The sequence below is a fragment of the Rhinatrema bivittatum genome, chromosome 9 (genome assembly GCF_901001135.1).
Source record: "Rhinatrema bivittatum chromosome 9, aRhiBiv1.1, whole genome shotgun sequence".
Taxonomy (NCBI): Eukaryota; Metazoa; Chordata; class Amphibia; order Gymnophiona; family Rhinatrematidae; genus Rhinatrema; species Rhinatrema bivittatum.
Window position 1 is genome coordinate 242,125,976 of NC_042623.1, and position 25,155 is coordinate 242,151,130.

Genomic DNA, 25,155 nt, shown 5'->3' on the forward strand with positions numbered 1-25,155 from the left:
ACAAGAGAGGGAGCTATTTTAGATTTAATTCTTAGTGGAACACAGGATTTGGTGAGAGGTAATGGTGGTGGGGCCACTTGGCAACAGTGATTGTAACATGATCAAATTTAAACTAATAACTGGAAGGGGGACAATAAGTAAATCTGCAGCTCTAACACTAAACTTTCAAAAGGGAAACTTTGATAAAATGAGGAAAATAGTTAGAAAAAAACTGAAAGGTGCAGCTGCAAAGGTTAAAAGTGTTCAACAGGCATGGACATTGTTTAAAAATACAATCCTAGAGGCGCAGTCCATATGTATTCCACACATTAAGAAAGGTGGAAGGAAGGCAAAACAATTACCGTCATGGTTAAAAGGTGAGGTGAAAGAGGCTATTTTAGCCAATAAAAAAATCCTTTAAAAATTGGAAGAAGGATCCATCTGAAGAAAATAGGATAAAACATAAGCATAGTCAAGTTAAGTATAAAACACTGATAAGACAGGTGAAGAGAGAATTTGAATTGAAGTTGGCCATAGAGGCAAAAACTCATAATAAAAACTTTTAAAAATATATCCGAAGCAAGAAACCTGTGAGGGAGTCGGTTGGACCAATAGATGACAGAGGGGTTAAAGGAGCTCTTAGGGAAGATAAGGCCATTGCAGAAAGATTAAATGAATTCTTTGCTTCCGTGTTTACTAATGAGGATGTTGGGGAGATACCAGTTCCGGAGATGGTTTTCAGGGGTGATGAGTCAGATGAACTGAATGAAATCACTGTGAATCTGGAAGATGTAGTAGTCCAGATTGACAAACTAAAGAGTACCAAATCATCTGGACCGGATGGTATACATCCTAGGGTACCAAGGAACTCAAAAATGAAATTTCTGATCTATTAGTTAAAATTTGTAACCTATCATTAAAATCATCCATTGTACCTGAAGACTGGAGGGTGGCCAATGTAACCCCAATATTTAAAAAAATGCTCCAGGGGCGATTCGGGTAACTATAGACCAGTGAGTCTGACTTCAGTGCCGGGAAAAATAGTGGAAACTATTCTCAAGATCAAAATCGTAGAGCATATAGAAAGACATGGTTTAATGGAACACAGTCATCATGGATATACCCAAGGGAAGTCTTGTCTAACAAATCTGCTTCATTTTTTGGAAGGGATTAATAAACATGTGGATAAAGGTGAACCGGTAGATGTGGTGTATTTGGATATTCAGAAGGCATTTGACAAAGTCCCTCATGAGAAGCTTCTAAGAAAACGAAAAAGTCATGGGATAGGAGGCGATGTCCTTTCGTGGATTACAAACTGGTTAAAAGACAGGAAACAGAGAGTAGGATTAAATGGTCAATTTTCTCAGTGGAAAAGGGTAAACGGTGGAGTGCCTCAGGGATCTGAACTTGGACTGGTGCTTTTCAATATATATAAATGATCTGGAAAGGAATACAATGAGTGAGGTTATCAAATTTGCGGATGATACAAAATTATTCAGAATAATTAAATCACAAGTGGATTGTGATACATTACAGGAGGACCTTGCAAGACTGGAAGACTGGGCATCCAAATGGCAGATGAAATTTAATATGGACAAGTGCAAGGTGTTGCATATAGGGAAAAATAGCCCTTGCTGTAGTTACACGATGTTAGGTTCCATATTAGGAGCTACCACCCAGGAAAAAGATCTAGGCATCATAGTGGATAATACTTTAAAATAGTCAGCTCAGTGTGCTGCAGCAGTCAAAAAAGCAAACAATGTTAGGAATTATTAGGAAGGGAATGGTTGATAAAACGGAAAATGTCATAATGCCTCTATGTCGGCTCCATGGTGAGACAGCACCTGGAATACTGTGTACAATTCTGGTCACCGCATCTCAAAAAAGATATAGTTGCAATGGAGAAGGTACAGAGAAGGGCAACTAAAATGATAAAGGGGATGGAACAGCTCCCCTATGAGGAAAGGCTGAAGAGGTAAGGGCTGTTCAGCTTGGAGAAGAGACAGCTGAGGGGGGATATGATAGAGGTCTTTAAGATCATGAGAGGTCTTGAACGAGTAGATGTGAATTGGTTATTTACACTTTCAAATGATAGAAGGACTAGGGGGCATTCCATGAAGTTAGCAAGTGGCACATTTAAGACTAATCGGAGAAAATTCTTTTTCACTCAACGCACAATAAAGCTCTGGAATTTGGTTAGTGCAGTTAGTGTAGCTGGGTTAAAAAAAGGTTTGGGTAAGTTCTTGGAGGAGAAGTCCATTAACGACTATTAATCAAATTTACTTAAGGAATAGCCACTGCTATTAATTGCATCAGTAGCATGGGATCTTCTTAGTGTTTGGGTAATTGCCAGGTTCTTGTGGCCTGGTTTGGCCTCTGTTGGAAACAGGATGCTGGGCTTGATGGACCCTTGGTCTGACCCAGCAAGGCAATTTCTTATGTTAGGATATGTTCACAAGTTAACTTTTTCAGTTAATGAAAACTCTCAGAAGTTAACTGACCAAGTTACAAGGTTACAGCAATTGGAAAATCAATGTTCCAAATTTCAACAAGGTGATGCTATCTTAATCAAAAGATGATCTACAGACATTGAAAGTTAGAAAATATGGGCAATCACTTAAAATGTTTTCAATCTTAGGTTTCTTAATTTTCCAAAGTGTCTCCTAAAGAGATGCTAGAAAAATTCTATTTAGAGTTTTTAAGGGTCACTAGGAACATCATTCCTGATGTTATTAGTCTTATCATTTGCCAGACCAGAAAAGTAGCTGCTCTGCTCCAGGGAAATCTGATTCCTTTGCTAAGATGGATCTCTCTGCATTCCTAGAACAGTCTTGTTCTGAGAGAGTTCAGAGATTCACCTTGTTAGTAGCATTTACTGAAGAAAGTGACAAGCAGTGGACGCCAAGACTATTCTTTAACCAAAAGAAGGTTTTCTTTATGGGTCAATGTATTTCAATATTTCCTGATGTGGAAAAGGAAACAGACTAGGACTTTCCTTTTAAAGAATTCTACGGTTTTGGCCCTGGGAGCATCCTTTTTGCCTTGCTTTCCATGTTAAATGCATTATAAAATTTCAAGGAATTAAATATGTTTTTTCAGTTCCTATACAGGTAGAAGGATTTCTTCAAAGTGGTAAGTATTTTTCATAAGATGGCTGTCATATACTTAGGAAGGTCTTATTTAGTATAAATATACATTTCCTGTTTCTTTTATCGTTCTTTGAACAGCTCCCCTTAATGAGGTCTTAAGTTGATGTCTCATGAATTCTTTGTGATTTTGTGATGTGATACATTTACTGAAAACTTTTATTGTGATTTATCACAAAATAAAATATAATCCACCTAAATGCTACTTTGTGCTAGTATTTATAAAGAAAACAACCTCAGAATTTTATAGTGCAACTTGACAACACACATTTTATACACACATTATTTCAATCATAGGTCAAAACCCCTCCATCCTTCCTTTTGTTGATCAAAAACTTAGTACTTGTATGTTTAATTTTTAAAGTATTAGTCATCAGAAGTATGTTGCTTGCTCGAAATGATGAAACTCATACCAATGACAAACTTATATGAGTGTGCAAATAAGATATAAACATTTTTAATTATATTAAAAAAGCATTTGAAGAATTGTAATTATATGACAAAACATAATGAGAAATTACTACTTACCTGATAATTTCCTTTTCTTTATTGAAGACAGGTTAATCCACACCAATGGGTTATGCACCTCTACCAGCAGATGGAGACAGAGCAAAGCTGACATTATGATACACCTACCCCTGCACTGACATCAGACTGCCAGTATTCTCAGCAAAAGCCAACTGTGAACAAACTTAACAAAGACTTGATTATCAAACAACCACTCCAGTAAGCCAACAGGAAACCACTCGGCTCACCCTGTTTACTACCGCCGTGGAGTATAAACAGCCGAACCATCTTCCTGAGAGGTTTAGAAACCTCCAAATATCTCATATGATGTAACTTGACATCCAAGGTCCAAAACAGGCGATATTCATCCAGTAACTCCAGGGACTGAGTGGGCATAAGGCTGCTTTTTGTATAGTTTACTACCCACCTAGATGTTCCACTAAGCACACTACCACTGCCATGGCCTGGTGGTTTTCTTGGGTAATTTGGCCTGGATAAGCCAGCCATCCAAATATGGTTGGACCAACACTGTTTGTTTGCTTAATGCTGCTACCACTACCTTGGGTAAAGGTTCTTGGTGTGGTCGTAATGCTGAAAGGAAGTGCTTGGAACTGGAAGTGGTTGCCTAGTATGCAGAAATACAAAAACGTTTGGCAAGAGTTTGTTATGGGGATATGGAAATATGCTTTGGCTAGGTCATACATAGAAACAGAAATGACGGCAGAAAAAGACCAATCGGCCCATCCAGTCTGCCCAGAATGCTCCCACACTTATTATCCCATACTTACCTGTTTCACCGACCACCAAGTTCAGGACCCTTGTTGATTCAAATTTCCTGCCACCCCCTGCCATTGATGCAGAGAGTAATGTTGGAGTTACATGAAAGGTGAGCATAAGGCTTAATGATTAAGGGTAGTAACCGCTGCATCAAGCAAGTTACCCCGATGCTTGTTTACCCAGACTGCACAGATCGATGCCTTGTTGGATGTTGTCTGAATGTAAATCCTCTTTTCCACATTTCTCCCTGCCGTTGAAGCAGAGAGCAATGCTGTATATGCATTAAAAGTGAAGTATCAGGCTTAATTAGTTTAGGGTAGTAACCGCCGCAATAAGAAAGCTACCCCCACACTTATTTGTTTACCCAGACTGTGTAATTCAGTCTTTTTTGGTTGTTGTCTGAATGCAAATCCTCTTTTCCACATTTCCCCTTGCTGTTGAAGCAGAGAGCAATGTTGGAGTTGCATTAACCGTGTGAAGGCTTATTGAGTAAGGGTAGGTCTGAAGAGGATAGGAATTTTCCTTTCCTCACCAGCACTATCACTGAGCATACAATCTCCAACTGAAAATGTGGCACTCTGAGGCATGTTGGCTTCCTTGAGATCTAAGAACAAGCAAAATGAACCATCCTTTTTGTGCACTATGAAGTATATCAAATATGTCCCTGTGCCTTGTTCATGGGTCAGTCCCGGAGTTACTGCTTGTAAGTCCCGCAGCTTGGCCAACTTGGCCTCTATCGCTATTTTCTTTGCTGGCAATGAGTAGTTGAAACTATGAAGGTTTGGGGTACAGGCTTCACCTGCTCTGGAGGTTGTTGACAGAGGTGATATGGGTCCACTCAGAGTAAAACCAGCATAGGCGGTCCTCTACCGGTTTTATTCCCGAAGAGACCCTATGATTGTCACTTGGGTAGACGGTTGGAGCCTGCTGATGCAAAGATCTCATTCCCCAATCTTTTGGCTCTACAAAAGGTCGGAGTCCTTGATCTTTTTGCCTGCTGAGAGCTAAAGGTACTCAATTTATACTTTCTGTAATTCCTCATCTACTGGCACATCAGGTTCCTGGAGATGGTTCTTGGACTGTCTTCAGGTAGCCTTTGGGGTTTGGATTGCCCCAAATCCTTCACAAATCCAGCTTCTCCCCAAACAAAAGTCCACCTTTAAAGGATAACTTGCCTAGATAGGATTTCGAGGCTTCATCTGCTGCCCAATTCCAGAGCCATAATAGTCTCCTTACCACTACCCTCTGAGGCTAAGTCCCGAGAAGCCATAGAGAGTGTCTACTAGAAAGGCCACCCCAGATTAGATCTGACATGTGTTCTCTGAGACAGTATTGTCTCAGAGAACACATGTGGGGCAAAGAAGCACAATACCGATCATTTCCTCCTGCGCTTGCTGCATGGATACATTGACTGCATGGCCACGTAATCTCCATAAACGGATGCCTGTAATTCTAAAGTGTTAGTTAAGGCTTGCTTCAGGGTGGTCTCCATCTTCCTATCCTGTTGATCCTTCAGCACTGTACCACCCTCCACAGGAAGGGATCTACCCTAGGAATCTTTAGAAGGGATTCTCTCATTTCTTGAGGCAGCAGGTGCATTTTCCCTTAAATGTTGGGGGGGGGGGGGGGGGGGGCTCCCATTCTGACACTTCCTTCAGGGCTGGATGTAGGAGAAAGGTTTTGGGTGGCTTCCACATTCCCTGAAGAATGGGGTCCCTTTCCACATGATCCTCCTTCTTCATATCAGAGATTTTAAGGGCCGCTAGGTATTTGAGATTAGGGCCAGTAGTAGTTCTCTGCGAAATAGGCATATTACTGCTGAATCCCCTTCTTCATCGAAGGACCATTCCTGGTCATCGGAATGGTCTTGAGTCTGTCTCAATGGAGAATTCCCTCTAGACTCCTGAGTAGACATTCTGGAAGATCACCGGATCCTCTGGGAGTTGTCTTAGCTTTCTTCTGAGGGAGTTCCTGCCCCAAATGAGGTTCCTAGTAACCCGACTGGTCTGCAAGGCCTGAAAGGCTTAATGCATTAATAAGATAAATTCTGTTGAGAAATTTCCTGAAGGGCCCTGCCCCCAAGAGGGTCCAGGTCCTTGGCTGTCTTTGGTTTGTTCCTGGAAGAGGCTACAGAGGGCCTCCCTGAGGCCATCAAATCCCCAGGGAGGCCACTTACAGCAAATTATTTGCCTCTTCCAGGACTCACTCCCTCTATCTGAATAACTGCTTGATCCTTCCTGTTCCACTGGGGGGAGGGGGGGGGGGGGGTTTGAGGTGCTGACTTTTCCATCCCAAGCTCTGCATCATACAAAGGACAGAGGGAGCCTGCTACTATGGGAATCCTCTCAGTTCCGCAAAGGGGCACTTTCTCCCTCTTAGCATTGCTGACGAGTAGATCCATGCTGCTGTAAGGTACATTCGGTGCTCCTGCATTTTTTAAATTTTTGAATACTCTACTCGAGTGCGAACACGCGGTGCGACCCTGTCCTGCCTCTCACTGCCACTGCTGTATGTGCTCACCGGCCCTCCTGGTAATTCCTCTCTTGCAGTGACCATGCCAGATAGGCTCCTCAGAGGCCCTACTGGCCCAGTGACATGTTACTCTTGCTCCCATTCCTTACCTCTCCCCTTTATATTTTATTCATTGCCAAGCAAGGGAAGGACAGGCAGAAGGAGAGCACTGGAAAGGGAGAAGTCCAGTAGTTCCTCTCGTATTTCTGTGGTTCCCACCTCCCCTTAGAGAGAAGGGAACCATCGACACCAGGGCTGCTGCTCCAGATCCTGCAAGGAACTGGGGGCACAGCCTGAGGGTGCTCAACAGAGTAGGAAGCCAGATGATCACCGAAGGACGACTTGGGAGCAAAGGTGGCCAGGGAAGGGCCTGCAGAATTTCCTTGGGAGCCTGGAGCGTTGTAATCCTTAGTGGATCGAAAAGAGTTAGTCCAAATCTGCTGGGAGACAGAGAACTACATGACTCCTTTATAGTGGAGGTATAAGCTCTGTCTCCAATACTTGTGGAGAGTGAAAATCCCTATGGTAATGACTGGTCTAGCAGAAGCATAAAGTAGTACAAAGTTTCTGATTAATGAAAGGAGATGAAAAGTTAGGTTTTGATCAACAAAAAGAAGAATGGAGGTTTTCAATCTATGATTGAAATAATGTGTGCATAAAATAATGTGTTGAGTCAAGTTGCAACATTTGTAAAATTCTGAAGTCGTTTCCTCCTTTAAAAATACTAGCACAAAGTAGCATTTAGGTGGAGAACATTTTGTTTTACTGGCTACTTGTTCCTCCACCTGCCTTTTTTCGGGGGTGTTGATTTATTGTCATTTATGAATCATCTAATTTTCCTTTACCAAGTGCTAAACTTGTAAGTTTGATTCTGAAATCTATAAATAATTTTAAAAAATGTGGGGCAAAGAAGCACAATACCGATCATTTCCTCCTGCGCTTGCTGCATGGATGCATTGACTGCATGGCTACAGCGATCAGCCAAGTTTCTTCCCAAGCCTTCCTCTATGTGCATATTCAGTTCCTTAAAAAAATGAAGCAAACTAGTGCTTAAGCATCAGAAGTAAGAGGATACACACAAAAAGTACACACTACCCAAAAGGTACTGTAGCTGAAAGCACCAGATACTGCAGATACTAATCTCAAATAGTCATACACAGGTCCAAGCATACCAACTAATGGTAGAAACCCAACATTTCAACCCGTCCCAGGTTTTACATCAGGGTGAATAACTGCATTTCAACATTATTTTTTTACTATTAATTTACTCTGATGAACCCCCAAATGTGGCTGAAATATGATGGCGAGCAGGCTCATTTTATTGTATTAACTATTGCAAATTTTATTCAATTGATGAAAACATTATTTGGAAATCATTTGTCAACTGCAAAACAAAATTCCTACTTTTTCACAGAGATCAGATTTTAATGGAAGAAAAATTATCTACAATTTAATAGGTCTTCTCTGTTCTCCAATGAATAAAGCAAAATCTGAATTCAAAGTCAGTAAAAACTCAAGTATTTTATTTAGCCAAATTCAGAGGTATGCAAGAACATATTAATGCATTTTCAACCAACTTACATTTTTATAGACTTTTAATACTTGGGAAGCAGGGTGGAAATCAGAGGAAAACTCATCAACCAGCACCGACAGCCGACAGATTTCATCTGTCATAGCACCAGAAACCTAATAAAGATAAATGTTCCATTTTTTTAAAAAAGTTGCAATGAACTTTCTCCAAACATCTGGATCTAACAAATTCCTAGCTTACAGCTATTGGTAGACCCGTCAATTACAATGACCTCTAAAAGCAGGAAGCAGAGAGTAATAATGCTACTAATCAAGATTATGGGAGAGGCAGCTACTTGCCAAGTAGGCTCCATTGCAAGTTGGCAACTATTAAACACCTACAATTAGGAATGAACAAAGGGGAGGATATGTGCACACTAGTAGAACTAAAAAAGATGCAACAAAAACCAAAACCCTTATGAAGAACAGGTTGGAGGAAAAGAAACTGATGCAGGGAATATAATCGAGGTTTATAAAATCATCAGTGATGTGGAACAAATAAATAGGAGAGACTGCTTGGCTAACAGACACCAGTTTTCACAGGCTGCTGACTTTAATATCAGGACATCACACATACAAAAACTGTATCTGTAACAACAAGACAGCTAAGGACATTAAGTTTTATTGTCAAGTGACTCAAAACAGCCACTCTGACAAAGGAAATAAGAAATGCCAAGCTGGGACAAGCCAATACTCCATTAAGCTCATCATCCTGTCTCCAATAGTGGCCAGTGCAGGTCACTTGGCAATACCCAGCAGACCCTAATGGGGTCCCATTTCCCAGCAGGGAGGTGTATCCTCCAAAACTTTCTGGCTAATAGTTTAATGGACATGTCCTCCAGAAACTTGTGCAAACCTTTTATTTATTTTTAAATTCAGCTGCACCAACCTTGACCACCTCCTTTAGAAACAAATTCGACATTTTTAATAAGAAATTACTACTTACCTGATAATTTCCATTTCTTTAGTACAGACAGATGAATCCAGAACCAGAGGGTTATGCATCTCTACCAGCAGATGGAGATGGAAAAAAGCTGACATCACATTATATATATCCCTGCAGTGACATCAGCCCATATTCTCTGCAAAAGCCAACTGTGGACAGAGTAACAAAACTTGATTAATAACAGATAACCATTCCAACACTCAGCCCACAGGAAACATAAGAAACTGTCATCAAACGCAAACAAGAGAAAGAACGATTTCAGTCGCTTGCCCAAAACTATGGCACTCCATGCCAGAAGTTAAAAAATTTAAGAGCGAGTTAAAAACATGGCTATTCACTAACTCCTACTGTCTGACAGAAAACTCCAGTTTGTCATAAGGCTGATAACTAGAAATATCCTGACCAATTTCCCTGCCCTTAACCCTTCTATTGCCCAGTCATGTCTTTCCTTAATTGTACCTGTCTGATACAAAACCCTGTCTCTATAGTATATATACCTGCATGTATGCCTACCCCAGTTTTCACTATTTATTTATGAATGTCAAGCCTGTACACCATTATGAACGCGTGATTCTCACAGGACAAGCAGGATGGTAGTCCTCACATATGGTTGACATCATCAGGATGGAGCCCAATCACGGAACACTTTTGTCAAAGACTCTAGAACTTTGTCTGGCACCTACTGGGCATGCCCAGCATAGCACCAACCCTGCATGCAGCAGGGGTCCCTCTTCAGTCTTCTTTTTTCCGCACAGCAGTAGCCATGCGGGTTAAGGAGGTCTCTTGAGATTCCTGACAGGAATTTTCCTCACGGAACTTCTTTCAACCAATTAAAAAAAAAACAAACAAAAAAAATTTACTTCATAGGGGTCCCCCTATCCATATACATACTCCGCGGTCGAAAGGTAAGGTTTTACCCTTGTTGTGGTCGATTCCCGCCGAGTGATCCCTTTGGGGCCTACTGCCATCGACCACGGCTAAATGTTTATAGGAGTCATGGCGTCGGGTTTTTGTCGGTGCCCCGACAAAAACCCGAACAATCTCCATCACTGACCCGCATGGGGTCTGTGTTATGTGTTTGGGGTCCGACCATGTCTTAACTTGCACCAAATGTGCCCAAATGACACCGAAGGGCCGTAAGGCTCGTTTAGGGAAAATGGAGTTTCTCTTTCAGGCAAAAACGCCGACTTCATCGATAGCTTCGACTTTGTCCGAGCCGGTACCATCGACCTCTCGCCAGCACCGGGACACCGCTGCTGCCCGACCGGCATCGACAATTCAATAGGTGTCTATTCCCTCCTTGCCTCCGCAAGAAAAGGACAGAGGGGGATCATCATGAAAAGCGTCGACATAGTCATCGGAAGGCTCAGACCACCGATCCAGGCAAGTCCTTGGCATCGGCGTCGACAGAGCCACAGACAAAGAAGCCCCGTACAGAAAAGGCCCCATCCTGTGACTGGGTCACCAAGGCATTCCCCACCTTTAGTGGTGCTGGGATCCGCGATTCCACCTTCACCGGTGGACCCTCCGGCTACGTCAGTGCTGCCTCCTACTCTGGTGCCGGGGTTCCATGCCCCAGGCTTCCGCGAGGAATTGGACCGGATGATCCAAGAGACCATCGGTAAAGCACTTCAGGGCTTCCAACCTCCAACGACGCCGGTACCGGTCCCTGAGCTGGTCACCGATCAGATTCCTGTAGCCCTCGCACTGCCACTGGGAAGACTGGATGCATTGATCGGTGCCCTGCCATTGATGGAACCAAGAGCACCGGTAGTTCCAGTGCCTTCTACACCGATTCCATTATCATCAGATGATGAGGAATCACCGATGCCCATTCCACCGTCTGGGATTTTACCACCGACTCGTCCATCGATGTCACCGGACCCTTCGGTGCCTCCTTCGATGCCACAGATGCCTAGGCCTGGTCCTTCAGGATTAGCACCCTTTCTCCCTGCTGGAGATCCGCTAGGTGCTAAAGATCAACCCTATGATCCGTCCCAGGATACAGATGATCTACTATCAGAGCCCTCTCCTCCGGATGAAAAACGACGTCCTCCACCAGAAGATCTGTCTTTTATTAATTTCATCAAGGAAATGTCTGAAACCATTCCTTTCCATCTTCAGATAGAAGAGGACTCTAGGCACAAGATGCTGGAGGTACTCCAGTTTCTTGATGCTCCAAAGGAAATCATGTCTATCCCTATTCATGAAATCCTGCTGGATCTCCTGAAGAGAAACTGGGAACACCCATGTTTGGTCCCACCTGTCAACTGCAAGACAGATGCCACCTATCTTGTGCAGTCAGCTCCTGGCTTCCAAAAATCACAGCTGGATCATTCTTCTGTGGTTGATGAATCAGCCCAGAAGAAGGCACGACGTTCAAAACCTCATTCCTCCATACCTCCAGGGAAGGAACAAAAATCCCTGGATGCCTTTGGTAAGCGTGTCTTCCATGGCTCAATGCTCATATCTTGCATTGCCTCTTACCAGTTATACATGTCCCAGTATAACAGGGGCTCTTTTGTATCAGATAGCATTCATGTAAGAGCAGATGGAGTGTAAAGAATGCATCAATGGTCTCCTTTTAGATATTGCTTAAAGCATGTACCCATTAGGATGTATTCATCATTTTCACTAGATTTCACACGGGCTGTCATGAATTGCTTCTCATTCAGTAGCGTATCTTCACGGGTATTAGCTGAATGATTCATTTGAAAATGATGAATACATCCTAATGGGTACATGCTTTAAGCAATATCTAAAAGGAGACCATTGATGCATTCTTTACACTCCATCTGCTCTTACATGAATGCTATCTGATACAAAAGAGCCCCTGATGCAGCCCCTTGACAGAGGGCGAAACTCGGCCTGAGTCGGGCGTTTTTAAGATTCCAAGTCTCCAATAAAGGATTAAAATTTGACATCTTGGCTTCTAATCTTCATTCTGTTGCCTCCATGGCTTTTTTAGATAGCCTTCCTTGTTGCTTTCTCAACCCAGTATAACAGGGACCTTTTTAAGAGGATCCAGGATTTCTCTGATTCTTTACCAGAGCAACTCCAGGCTCAACTTCATACTCTGGCCGCTGGAAAGGACGAAGTCCACGCTGCATATGATATCTTTGACACTGCCTCTAGAATGTCTGCAGCGGGCATTAGTGCAAAAAGATGGGCCTGGCTCAAATCCTCGGACTTAAGACCAGAAGTCCAAGATAGGTTAGCAGATCTACCCTGTGTGAGTGATAATCTCTTCAGGGAAAAGATCAGAGAGACCGTGGTGTAGTTGAAGGACCACCATGAAATGCTACGCCAGCTTTCTTTTGTGCCGTCTGAGTTCCCTTCCGCCCCTAAGAGAACTTTCAGGCATGACTCTAAGCGGCCGGCCTACAAGCCAAGGAAAGTTTACCCTCTGGCTTCTGGAGGACGCCCTTCCAGACCTTACCAAAAAGGTCAATCCAGGCACACTCGGCCTCAAAAGTCTCAGCCAGCTTCTCAGCCTGGACCAGCGTCAGGGTTTTGACTCCTTCCTAGAGAGTGTAAGCCAAACTCCTCTTCCATCCATACCGGTCGGCAGTTGGCTCTGCCACTTCAATAGCGCTTGGGATACAGTCACCACAGACCAGTGGGTACGGGCAGTAGTCACTCAGGGTTACTACCTAAATTTCCTGACTATTCCAGCGGACTCTCCATCTTGGCTGACGTGGGGGATGTCTGACCACTCTCCTCCCTTGCTCGAACAGGTCTCATCCCTCCTCAAATCCCGAGCAATAGAAGCAGTGCCCCTCTCCCAGCAGGGGCAGGGGTTTTATTCCCGGTATTTTCTAATACCAAAAAAGTAAAGTGGCGTACGTCCGATACTGGACCTCCGCGCCCTAAACAAATTTTTGCAGAGAAAAATTCAAAATGGTAACCTTGGGCTCTCTACTTCCTCTTCTACAAAGAGGAGATTGGCTATGCTCTCTAGATCTCCAAGACGCTTACACACACATCTCAATTACTCCATCTGATCACAAGTACCTACGATTCCTGGTCAGCCCTCGTCATTTCCAGTACCATGTACTAACATTCGGCCTGGCAACCGCTCCATGAGTATTCACCAAGTGCCTGATGTGGTCGCAGCCTTCCTCAGGAATCGGGGTGTGCATGTCTACCCTTATCTCGATGATTGGTTGATAAGGGCTCTGACTCAGCAGGGTGCACTAACCTCCCTACATCTATCAACACCCTGATCTCCTTAGGGTTTCTAATCAACTATCCCAAATCCAAGGTAGTTCCATCCCAAACCCTATCCTTTATAGGGGCCGACCTAAACACTATACAGGCAAAAGCCTTCCTCCCCCAGGATCACACTTTCACCATAGCATCTCTGGCGCATCAACTACAGACTCGAGTATCTTCAGCTGCTCGTCACTTCCTCATACTGCTGGGTCACATGGTGTCCTCGGTGCATGTAACTCCAATGGCTCGCCTAGCCATGACAGTGATGCAGTGGACCCTAAAATGCCAGTGGATTCAAACTTGTCAGCCAATGTCCAGCATTATCCAGGTTACCAAATAGCTCCGTCTGTCCCTAGCCTGGTGGATGCACCACTCCAATCTCATTCAAGGCCTTCCATTTCAGCCTCCAGATCCTCAAATTACCTTAACAGACGCATCCAACCTCGGGTGGGGTGCGTATGTAGGCGACCTGCAGACTCAGGAAACCTAGTCTCCAGAGAAAGCCAAACACCAGATAAATTTCCTGGAGCTACGGGCGATCAGATATGCCCTCAAGGCCTTTCAGGATTGCCTATCAACAAAGCTATCCTGATTGAAACAGACAATCAGGTTGCGATGTGGTACATCAACAAACAAGGGGGAACGGGCTCCTACCTCCTGTGTCAGGAAGCTGCACAGATATGGGCATGGGCCCTTTCCCACTTGATGTACCTCAAGGCAACCTACTTGCCGGGAATGGACAATCTTTTGGCGGACAAGCTGAGTCGCACTTTCCATCTGCATGAGTGGTCTCTCAACCCCTCGATAGGGAACACAATATTCCAACGCTGGGGTTACCCTTGCATAGACCTCTTTGCGTTGGTCCACAACCACAAAATGGACAAATTCTGCTCCCTCGTTCGCAGTCACCACTCACGACCAAGAGATGCCTTCGCCCTCTCCTGGTCCACCGGTCTCCTTTATGCGTACCCTCCACTTCCTCTCATTTCAAAGACTCTCATAAAGCTCCGGCAGGACAAGGGATTAATGATCTTGATAGCTCACCACTGGCCACGCCAGGTGTGGTTTCCAATCCTCCAGGACCTTTCAATATGCTGGCACATTCCTCTGGGGAAGGATCCCCTTCTAATAACTCAGAACGAAGTGTACCTGCAACACCCCAACCCTCCAGGCTCTGTCTCTGGTTAATACTTCAACCTTTTAACCTTTCATAGTCGGTATCCCAAGCCTTGGTGGCTTCACAAAAGCCTTCAACGAGAAAGTCTTATCACTCTAAATGGAAGAGGTTTATGGTCTGGTGTACTTCCGTGTCCATAGACCCCTTCACTTGTTCCACTGCGAGGTTCCTCGACTATCTCTGGCATCTGTCAGAGTTAGGCCTAAAAAGTTCCTCTATCAGAGTGCATGTTAGTGCAGTGTCTGCGTACCATAAGGGTATAGGAGATGTCTCCATCTCAACACAACCCTTAGTATCACGTTTCATGAGAGGCTTGCTCCATCTAAAACCTCCATTGTGCCCTCCGGCCCCTGCTTGGGACCTTAACGTAGTTTTAGGAAGGCTCGTGAAACCTCCGTTTGAGCCTCTCCAATCCTGAGATCTCCGCTATCTTACCTGGAATGTAGTTTTTCTTCTTGCGAACATGTCCGCTCACAGAGTTAGTGAATTGCAGGCGTTACCTACCCACCTTACTCTAAAATTCTGCATGACAGGGTAGTGTTCCGCACTCACCCTAAATTTTTACCAAAGGTAGTGTCGGAATTTCATATTAACCAATCTATTATCCTACCTACCTTTTTTCCCAGGCCCCATACAAACCCAGGAGAACAGGCTTTGCATTCCTTAGATTGTAAGCGTGCCCTAGCTTTCTATCTAGACGCATGTCAGCCCACAGGAAGTCCTCTTAATTGTTCGTTTCTTTTGATACCATCAAACTTGGAAATCCTGTGGGAAAGCAAACCCTCTCTTCCTGGTTGGCGAACTGCATTTCTTTTTGCTACGAGCAAGCAGGCATTCCGTTACAAGACCCTGTGAAAGCACACTATCAGGGTCAGTAGTACACCTCAGTTCGGTGCCACTTGCTGACATTTGTAAGGCTGCGACCTGGAGTTCTCTCCATACATTCGCAGCCCATTATTGCTTAGATAAGGCTGGCCGACAAGATTCCATCTTTGGCCAGTCTGTTCTACGCAACTTATTTTCAGTTTAATTACCCAACATCTTTCCATCAACCCATTCAGGGTTCAGGATGCCCTCCTAACCAGAATGCCACCCCTGTTGTTGTGCCTATCGCATGTCTTTGGGTGCATTGCTCGGGCATCCTCAGCTCAGTACTCACCCATATGTGAGGACTACCATCCTGCTTGTCCTGTGAGAAAGCAGAGTTGCTTACCTGTAACAGGTGTTCTCACAGGACAGCAGGATGTTAGTCCTCACGAAACCCGGCCGCCACCCCGCAGGTTCGTTTACGTTTTATTTTATTTTTTCGCACGTACTTTTTACTATAAGACGAGACTGAAGGGGGACCTCTGCTGGATTGGGCTCCATCCTGATGATGTCACCCATATGTGAGGACTAACATCCTGCTGTCCTGTGAGAACACCTGTTACAGGTAAGCAACTCTGCTTTTTCACATGGAATGACAGTATATAAAACTAGAGATGTGTATCTTTTTTTTTGTTTCGTGGTTCAGTTCGGGTTCCCCACAGGTAATTTCGTTTTTTCTTCAGTTCAGAATTTTTTTTTCCGTGGTTCCCAAATCTTGTGTTAGTGCACAAAAACACGAAATATGAATTTTTACGAAATTTCAGAAAAATGTCCTTTGTTTAAAAGCGCTCCCAAACCATGACGAATTAGACAGTTTACCCCTTTGAGATCCAGGATGGGATGAGACGTGGGCACTGGAACCACAGCCCTCCGGGTGAAGAGCCTTGACACTGTACACTCCACTGCCTGCCTCTTCTGCGGGGAGAGGCAGGGAGACGCCATGAACATGTCCTGAGGAACACTGCGAAACTCCAGTGCATATCCATCTCATATCACCTCCAGGACCCACTGGTCTGACGTAATTTCAACCCACCTCTGAAAAAAGAGAGGCGACCCCCTCCCTCCTGTTCCCGGGGGTGGGTCAGCACACCTTCATTGGGAGGCTTGAGAGGTTCCACCACCTGTGCCCTGTCTGGGACGAAAGGATTGAGACCTACCGAAAGGTTGAGTCCTCTGAAAGACCACTTCTCTGTAGGATCAAAAACGCTTGGGATCCCCTAGCATGACATCTCATGCTAAAAGAGCACAGCATCTACTTCTGATCCTCCGGTAACCGAGAAACCAGCCCCACTTACTGGCCATTTTCTCCAGTCCGCTTCCAAACAAGAGAGCGCCTTTAAAGGGCAACTTCGTACGGTTAGACTTGGAGGTCACATCGGCTGATCAATTTCTCAACCATAACTGATGCCTGGCCACTATTACAGAAGCCACCCCTCTGGCTGAGTTGCGGACCAAATCGCAGCCCACATCTCCCAAAAAGGCAGTTGCTGACTCCATCACTGCCCTGGAAATCACACCAGATTCATTAATTAAAGAATTAGAGAATTAAACAGAAGCGAGTCACCAGGGAACAACCAGAAGCTACCTGCAAAGTCATTGCTACTGCTTCAAAATGTTTGCTTAAGGATGGCCTCAATTCTCCTATCGTGCGCATCCTTCAAGGCCACGCCTCCTCCTATGGGGATAGTTGCCTGCTTGGTGACAGCACACACAAACGCATCCACTTTCGGAAAATGCAACCACTCAAGATCAATCAATTCTTGAATGGCCTCCATAACAGGGAAAAAATAAGAGGCTTTATGCAAAGAAAACAAAATGGGATATTTCTTTGGCTCAGACAAGGATTCAATCCCAGGGACTCCCAGCATCTTTAATGTCTGGGAAATCAGAGCCGGTAAGTCAACTCTATGAAAGAACCACAACATAGTCCCATACGGTTCCAATCCAGGAGGAATTTCCCCATCTTCCAGGGAGTAAGGATCAGCTTCATCACCCATGCCCATCTGGGTCCCTATTGGAAAGATTGGCCACCGATCTAGGCATGCGGGAGGTCACCACCTGCAACTCTGACCTGGCAAGATTGGTCAGGAGAAAGGATTGCGCCTGAAGAAAGGACTGCAATCCTTGAAAAAATTCCACCTAAGAAAAGGCAGAAGGATCCATGCCAAAACCAGGAGACACCTTATCCTGTGCCCACTGATCTACCTTTCCCCGCTGACAAACCAGTTAAGGGAGTTCCAAGGTCAGGTGCCCCTTCTGACACATTTTTATCCAGGCCCGCATCAGGCTGGGAAGAACTGGGCTTAGTAAAATCAGATGAAGGCAATTCTCCCTGAGACTCCAAGCAACGCTGGCACAGGTTAGAGGGAATGCCAGGCTGAGATGCCCAAATATGACAAGCAGCACAGAGGGTAAGGCACTTAGGTTTCTTAGCTATAACCGCCAGTCTGCCAGTATGCTTAACAGGCAACTGAAAGGTGTGCGTCCAGCTGTATTCACGCTGCAAAAAATAGGCGTCCAAAATTTAAGCATACAACCCCATGTGCCTCGATGAGTGCCCAAAAACTGAGTGACCTTAATGCTGCTCAGATTGTGCATATAAGTAAGCATGCGCCTTAGACACCACTACCAACTGGATGCCCAAGCAGACATCAACTAAGCATCCAAAACCTGGGCGCACAGTAGGACGCAGTTGCACAGACGGTCCTGAAGAGGAAAGCCTAATAAGCAGGAAAACACGCAAAAACGCCGCCGCAGTCTACCACGTGTTGCACAGAGATAAGCCTAAGAGCAGGGCCTAGCCCAAAAGGGCTGCTCAACCTACCAGGCTGCCCACATCCCCTAAACTCCCTCGGAGGCAGGAATTAACTTTTTTTTTTTTTTTTTAGCTTTAGCTGAGCTCAGCCTACCCCGGCTGAGTACAAAGTCAGGGGGAGAGGACATATACCATCACCGCTGCACCTGGCTTCCTGTACCTGCTTGCCTTTCAGCTGTCTTTTACAGCTAAGTCCACGCTGGCTACTGGACCAAGGCACTCATCTGAGGGAAAATCCAATATAGATCACTTCAGGAATTCTCAACTGAGGGAGGGACCATATGGTATCATCACAGGAGAGCGGGGTGAATTAATTTCTTCTTTTCTCCTTCTGAAAGCTTTAAGCAATCCCCAGTAAGGAGATGCACGTCACCATCTGCTAGAGACGGAGAATACTGGGAGACTGATGCCACTGCTGTTGTCAGCTTTGCTCTGTCTACATCTGCTGGTAGAAGTGCATAACCCACTGGTTCTGGATTCATCTATCTGAATGCTAAGAAATTGTGCATTTACTGAAGAAATACTTTCTTATATTTGCTTTTAATCTTGAAAAAGTTACTGTATATTCCAGGCTAACTGAAAATCTATATTTTCTGTACCATTTAAAAGTATTTTCTCAGACGTGAACAAGTGCATACCATTATTATTATACCCACGCTTGCTGAATAAATATTTTGGTTAGAAGTATCCTCTCTCAACGGCTAAAATGCTGAAAAAGATAGTCAGAAAGAGAAAATGCCACTGTAAGAGAATGACACTAAGACTGTAAACCCACCTTTGTCGCTACTTCCTCCGTAACCTCTTTAATTCTTCTCTTTATTTCCTCTGTTAACAAAGCTAGTTGATTTCGTACAAAATCTAGTCTGTCTATCTGATCTTCTCTCTCTTCCATTGCGTGAACCCTGAGCAGCAATTAAAAGCAAATTGTTGATTTCCATTCTACATGACAACTGTTCTGTTCACAGCTTTGACACTCCCTTTTCCATAAAAAATGTTTTATAAGGAGCAGAAGTTGGAATTTATTTCTCTTCAAATCCCTTCCGCCCCCCACTGGCAGGATTTTCCTTCTACTTTGGCAGTGAGTGTGCCACACCAGGCAGAGGCTACCTCATGTATTCCCTAAAGGGAGACCAAAAGCCCCCCAGCCAAAAGGAACAAGACAGTAGTAAAAAAAAACAAAAAAACCCAAAAACCTAAAATAAAAAAACCCCAAAAACTAAAATAAAAAAAAAAAGTTGCACCCGTAAAATGTTTGCAGAAAAATGAATATTTCTATGGAACACCCATGTCCTGCCTTACCCCAGTATCTGCTCCTTCAACCCGGCCTCACCATTGCTTAATTCTGAGGCACTATAAACTACTCTGGACCAAGCACATTAAGCATTTCCTAACAGTGACATAAAAATAAGAGCAAATTCTTGGTACAATACAGCCTTATGGTTCTTTGCCAGAGGGCATGGGATAAAAATTTTAAATAAATAAATTTCATGGATAATACTGAAATACACAGTGTAACTTCAGGTACTTTTTACAAAAGTTTTATACAACTCTGTAGTACAAGGTATGAAGATGCAACTTGTTTAAACTGAAGCTATAGGAAATGCAATTCATCTAATTTCACCCCCTCCCAAAATCTTCTAAATCGAACATTTGGACTTAGAAACACCAAAAAGCCCCAAATGGATGTGGGGTGGAGGTTCTGAAAAGCAACAGAAGTCCCCACTTGTAGTGAATGCATCTCAGAGCAAAGTTAATTTAATTGGTTTTATGTACTGCTTTTCTACATAAATTAAAGTGGTTAACAGTAAACAAATCATATACAATTGAACATAGGATTCAAATTATAAATAAATTACATATTACAATAAAACAGCAACAAATAGAAACAAATTACATATCTAAAAAAAATACATCCTAAGGAGAAATTAGGTTAATTTTCTTTCCTCAAGTCCTACCAGACCAGTCCAGAATGCATGGGTTTAGCTCCCCCCTTCCATTCTCGCCAGCAGATGATAGCAAATTAAATTCTCTCCAATATCCCTGCAACACTTCAGTGAACTATATCAAAGAACACTCACTCCCCTATAAGCAGGGTACACACAACACAAACCCTTAATCAAAATTGGTCCTTAAATTACTATAGCTGAAAGGCAGAATATAAATCAATAAAATAAATATAACCTGAAACACCTGGAAAGAAAAACCTATATAGCAGGATGTTGGCTAGAAAGGGTGGGTCCAGTAGGACTCTAGGAAAAGAAAATGAGCAGGTAAGAAACCTAAATTCTCCTTCCTTATCATCCCATCAGATCAGTTCATAATGCATGGGATGTACCCAAGACACCCTCAAAAGGAAGCTAGCTCTCTAGCCTGCACATCTACCTGGTAATGCTTGGAGAAGATATGCAAGGAAGCCCACATGGCCGCCCTGTACATCTCCTGAGGTGACAGACCACTGCTCTGCCTATGAAGTTGTCTGACTTCTTGTGGAGTGAGTTTGAAGGTCCTAAGGAACCAACAAGCCTCTGGAAATGTAAGCTGAATAAATAGCCTCCTTAATCAATCTGGCAATAGTTGCCTTGGAGGCGGTATCCTTCTTTGACTAGCAAAGAGAATAAATGATGTGATTTCCTGAAGAAATTGGTCACCTATGCACTGTGTTTGGTTCTCTTGAGGTCTCTTTTAAACTCTATGCTGACAACATTCAGTTTCTCTTTTCCATCAACCTGGCCCTCAGTGCTGCTTTACAAAAACTCACACTCTCTCAAAAATGCAGAGCTGGTTGACTGACACTAGGCTTGCTTTAAACATCAACAAGACTGAGGTGGTGTTTTTGGCAAGGGCATTTCTAGACACATTTCCTTCTACTTTCATATTTAACAACCATTCTGTTCCTATTAAACAACAAGCATACAAACTGAGCATCCTACTGTACTTCACTTTGTCCTTATGCCCATAGATTAACTCTCTGGTTCAATCCTCCTATTTCAAACCTAAGTTGCTACAATCTCTTAAACCTTTCCTTGAATGCTATGATTTCTGGTTAGCCACCCAATCTTTGGTTCTCTCTGCACTGGATTACTGCAATGCCCTGTTTCTAGACCTCCCACACTCACATCTGAAATTTCGCAACTAATTCAGAACTCTGCTGCAAGGCTGATCTCTGGCACCCCATCACGTGAACATCTCTCACCTATGCTGATGCCCTTACATTAGCTTCATGTGGAGTGGAGGATCAGATTTAAGATTCTCATTACTGTCCATAAAGCCTTGTACAACTGAACTCCCCCCCTTGTCTCCAACTTGAAATCAGCTGATATGCTCCCATGTGTGCCCTCCACTCCTTGTCTCAGCACCTCCTTGAAGTGCCTACGATGAAACATGCTCATCTGGCTTCCACTGGAGAACATATATTTAATATAGATGGTCCGATCCTATGGAATGAACTGCCTGAGAAGCTTAGAGCTAAAAATGACCTGCTTCACTTTAAGAAGCAACTTAAAATATCTGTCATCGCCTTTGCTGAGAGACAACACTTACTGCAGTCTAGGACCCTCTAAGCTTAATAATGCAGCCACTTAGCATTTCATTTTGGTTTTGTTTTACTGCATTGTGTGCTATGTGTAGTTCTTTATTGCTGCTTGATTATATTTTGTGTGTGTATTTTCTGTTACCCACTGATTTGTGGATCAGCACAATAGAAATTATATAAAAAAAATATAAATAAAATTAATACAGATTCTTAAATTCCCCCCATTGAATCCCAGTAGTCAGGAGATGTAAAATACACTGATTGGTTCAAATGGAACAGGGAGAACGGTGGAGCGCACTGTTAGCCCGGGTTTGGACGCACGTTTTCGACGTGCTAGTTTTACCCCTTATACAGTACACCCTCCAACTTAATATCATAGCGATATTAAGTCGGAGGTCCAAAAATTAAAAAAAAAATCAAAAATTTAAAAAAAAAAAAATTTAAATCGGCCGGCGACCCGTGGGTCAGAAGACAGACGCTCAATTTAGCCGGCGTCCATTTTCCGAACCCGTGGCTGTCAGCGGGCTCGATAACCGACACCGGAAAAATTGAGCATCGGCTGTCAAACCCGCTGACAGCCGCCGCTCCTGTCAAAAAGGAGGCGCTAGGGACGCGCTAGTGTCCCTAGCGCCTCCTTTTACCGCGGGCCCTAATTTGCATCTTCTTCCCCCCTGAATCGCGCACACAGGAGAGCGGGCGCTCGCCTGCTCTCCCGCGACTTTTACTGAATCAGCCCGAATGATTGCTGGCAATTCCATTGCTGAGAGAGTATCTACTCCTGCTGATGCTGTTTCCCTCCTTCGACTGAAGAACATTGCTGCCTTGGAGTTTCTAAGCATGCCATGAAATCCCAACTTGGTTCGCCTCACCTGAGTGTTATCAAGTTGAAAGCTGCATTGGCCAGTTCCCACTTTCCCAGACACAGGGTGCGACAACTCAAGATAACCTGCCTAAATGCTTTCCACTCCCACAACATAAAAAGCTGAGTGCGCCTTAAGGAGTTTCTCCGCCCATTTGAACAGAAGCTCTGCTTCCACAGCTACCAAGCACTCCTCATGTCTCCTTGACGATTACATAAGCCATTGATGTTGCATTATTAGACCACACTTTCACTGATCTGCCTTGAATCACAGGCCCGAACTTTCCTTTGGCTCATCTCTAGACCAGTGGTTCTCAACCTTTTTTCTGTCGGGACACACACCTGACAGATGGTTCTCACATGCATGACACAATGAACCCATGATCGTCACGGGGCTAGATGTAAAAGTACAGTTTGCATCCACGGGAACCCCCGACCCACAATAATGGATGTAAAGCAGAATTACGACATTCCCCATACAACTCACCCTACAAACAAAGATATTCTGGTTCTGGTGTCATCTCAGTAACAGCAACTCAATCTCCTTCTACTACCAGGCTCAATAGCCCTACTTATGAAAAGGCAGCAGTTTACCACCAATGCATGTCCTCTTGAGAAAACACAACAAATAAGACTGATACAAACATTTACATGCTAGTAAAATATCTCACTTCAGTAACACACACAGAACCGACCTAACATATTCCCAGGATCTGCAGTTATGCACATAAACTAATCTGCACACAGTTACACCTGTGTGCAGATTAGTTTATGTATTACGGAATACACTCAAACAGGAGCAACCCTATCTATGAAAAGGCAACACTACAAATATTAAATCAGACCCTAAACACCAATACACCTCCAATTAGGAAAACAGAACTAGCAAGCAGCTATAGATCCCCACACAGAAATAATTGTAAAACTATACTAATAAGCAGAATAAATGTTTCAAAACAGCTATGAACAAAACATCCAACAATTAAAAACTCATAAAAACTATTAAAAATTCTCCAAACACCAATAAAATATTTCAAAAAAGCAGACATCACATAATATTAAATAATTAAAATGGCAGTCAATCAAGAAAAATAAACTTAAAAAGCCATCTTTACTTACCCCCTCCAGCAACTCTCCTACTCCTCTTCCATGCAGGCCGTAGCACACACCAGAAGCACCAGTAGTGGCTATGCTCTATACTCATGGTCCTCTTCCTTAGGGCCCATGACCAGTCTCTCTGTCTCTCACACACACACACCATACCAGTCACACCCCCATGACCAGTTTCTGTCTCTCACACACCAATCATCTCCCAACCAGTCTTTGACAAACACACCAGTCACCTTCCTGAACAGTTTCTCTCATGCCATACACACACACACACACACACACAGGCTTCCCACTCCCGTGTTCTATCTTACATATACAGGCTTCTCACTCCCATACTGTGTATCACATACACCCAGGTTTCTCACTCCCATGCTCACTCTCTCCACATGCACAGGCTTCTCATTCCCATAATCACTTTCTTTCTTCTCACATACACACACACCAGTCTCTCTCTCTCACACACCGTCACCTTACCAACCTGTCTCTCTCTCATGCATACACACACAGTTTCCCACTCCCATGCTCTCTCTCACATATACAGGCTTCTCACTCCCATGCTTTCTTTCACACACACCCCCACAACACCAGGCTTCTTACTCCCATGCTTTCTCACATACCCAGATTTCTCACTTCCATGCTTTTTGTCTCTCTCACACACACACGTCACCTCCCTGACCAATCTCTCACACACTCTCCAGTCATATTGTCTCTCACGTATACATACATCACCTCTCTGACCAGTTCCTCTCAATCACACACATGCTCTCTCTCACACACTTACACACATGCTCTCAATCAAATGCATGCTCTCAATCACACTCTCTGGCTGTCTTCTCTCTCTCACTCACTTCCCCCCACCCCCCCGAGGCACAAATGGTAGCTGCAGCAGCCTCCTCCAGCCCCTACAGGCCAAGAAAGAAGAATCCCATCGTCCGCGGGATACTGCTGTCTCCCTTGCCGATTGCCGGCTGCTTCGATTGCTCCGGGCCACACTACTGCTCGGGGGCCGAGACTGCTGCTGCCGCCGCCACCACCACTTTTCCATGCGGCAAGGCTCTTTCTCCTTCCCGCGCCCTGCACTGGATATCACTTCCTGTTCCAGGGCAGACGCGGGAAGAAGAAAAGTCCAGCCGCACAGCTTCCTC

The 25,155-nt window shown here is 44.0% G+C and overlaps 1 protein-coding gene across 5 annotated transcripts in view; it reads right to left on the reverse strand.

The window, feature by feature from the left end:
- The window catches only part of MFN1 (mitofusin 1), a 153,758-nt gene that overhangs the window by 30,181 nt on the left and 98,422 nt on the right, over positions 1-25,155 (reverse strand). For all 5 annotated transcript variants that reach the window (XM_029615782.1, XM_029615781.1, XM_029615786.1 and 2 more), the window contains exons 11-13: positions 19,285-19,411; positions 8,502-8,606; positions 7,842-7,944 (exon numbers count right to left, since the gene is read on the reverse strand). In XM_029615782.1, the coding sequence (XP_029471642.1) occupies positions 7,842-7,944; positions 8,502-8,606; positions 19,285-19,411 (335 nt within the window). The remainder of the gene's footprint in view (positions 1-7,841; positions 7,945-8,501; positions 8,607-19,284; positions 19,412-25,155) is intronic.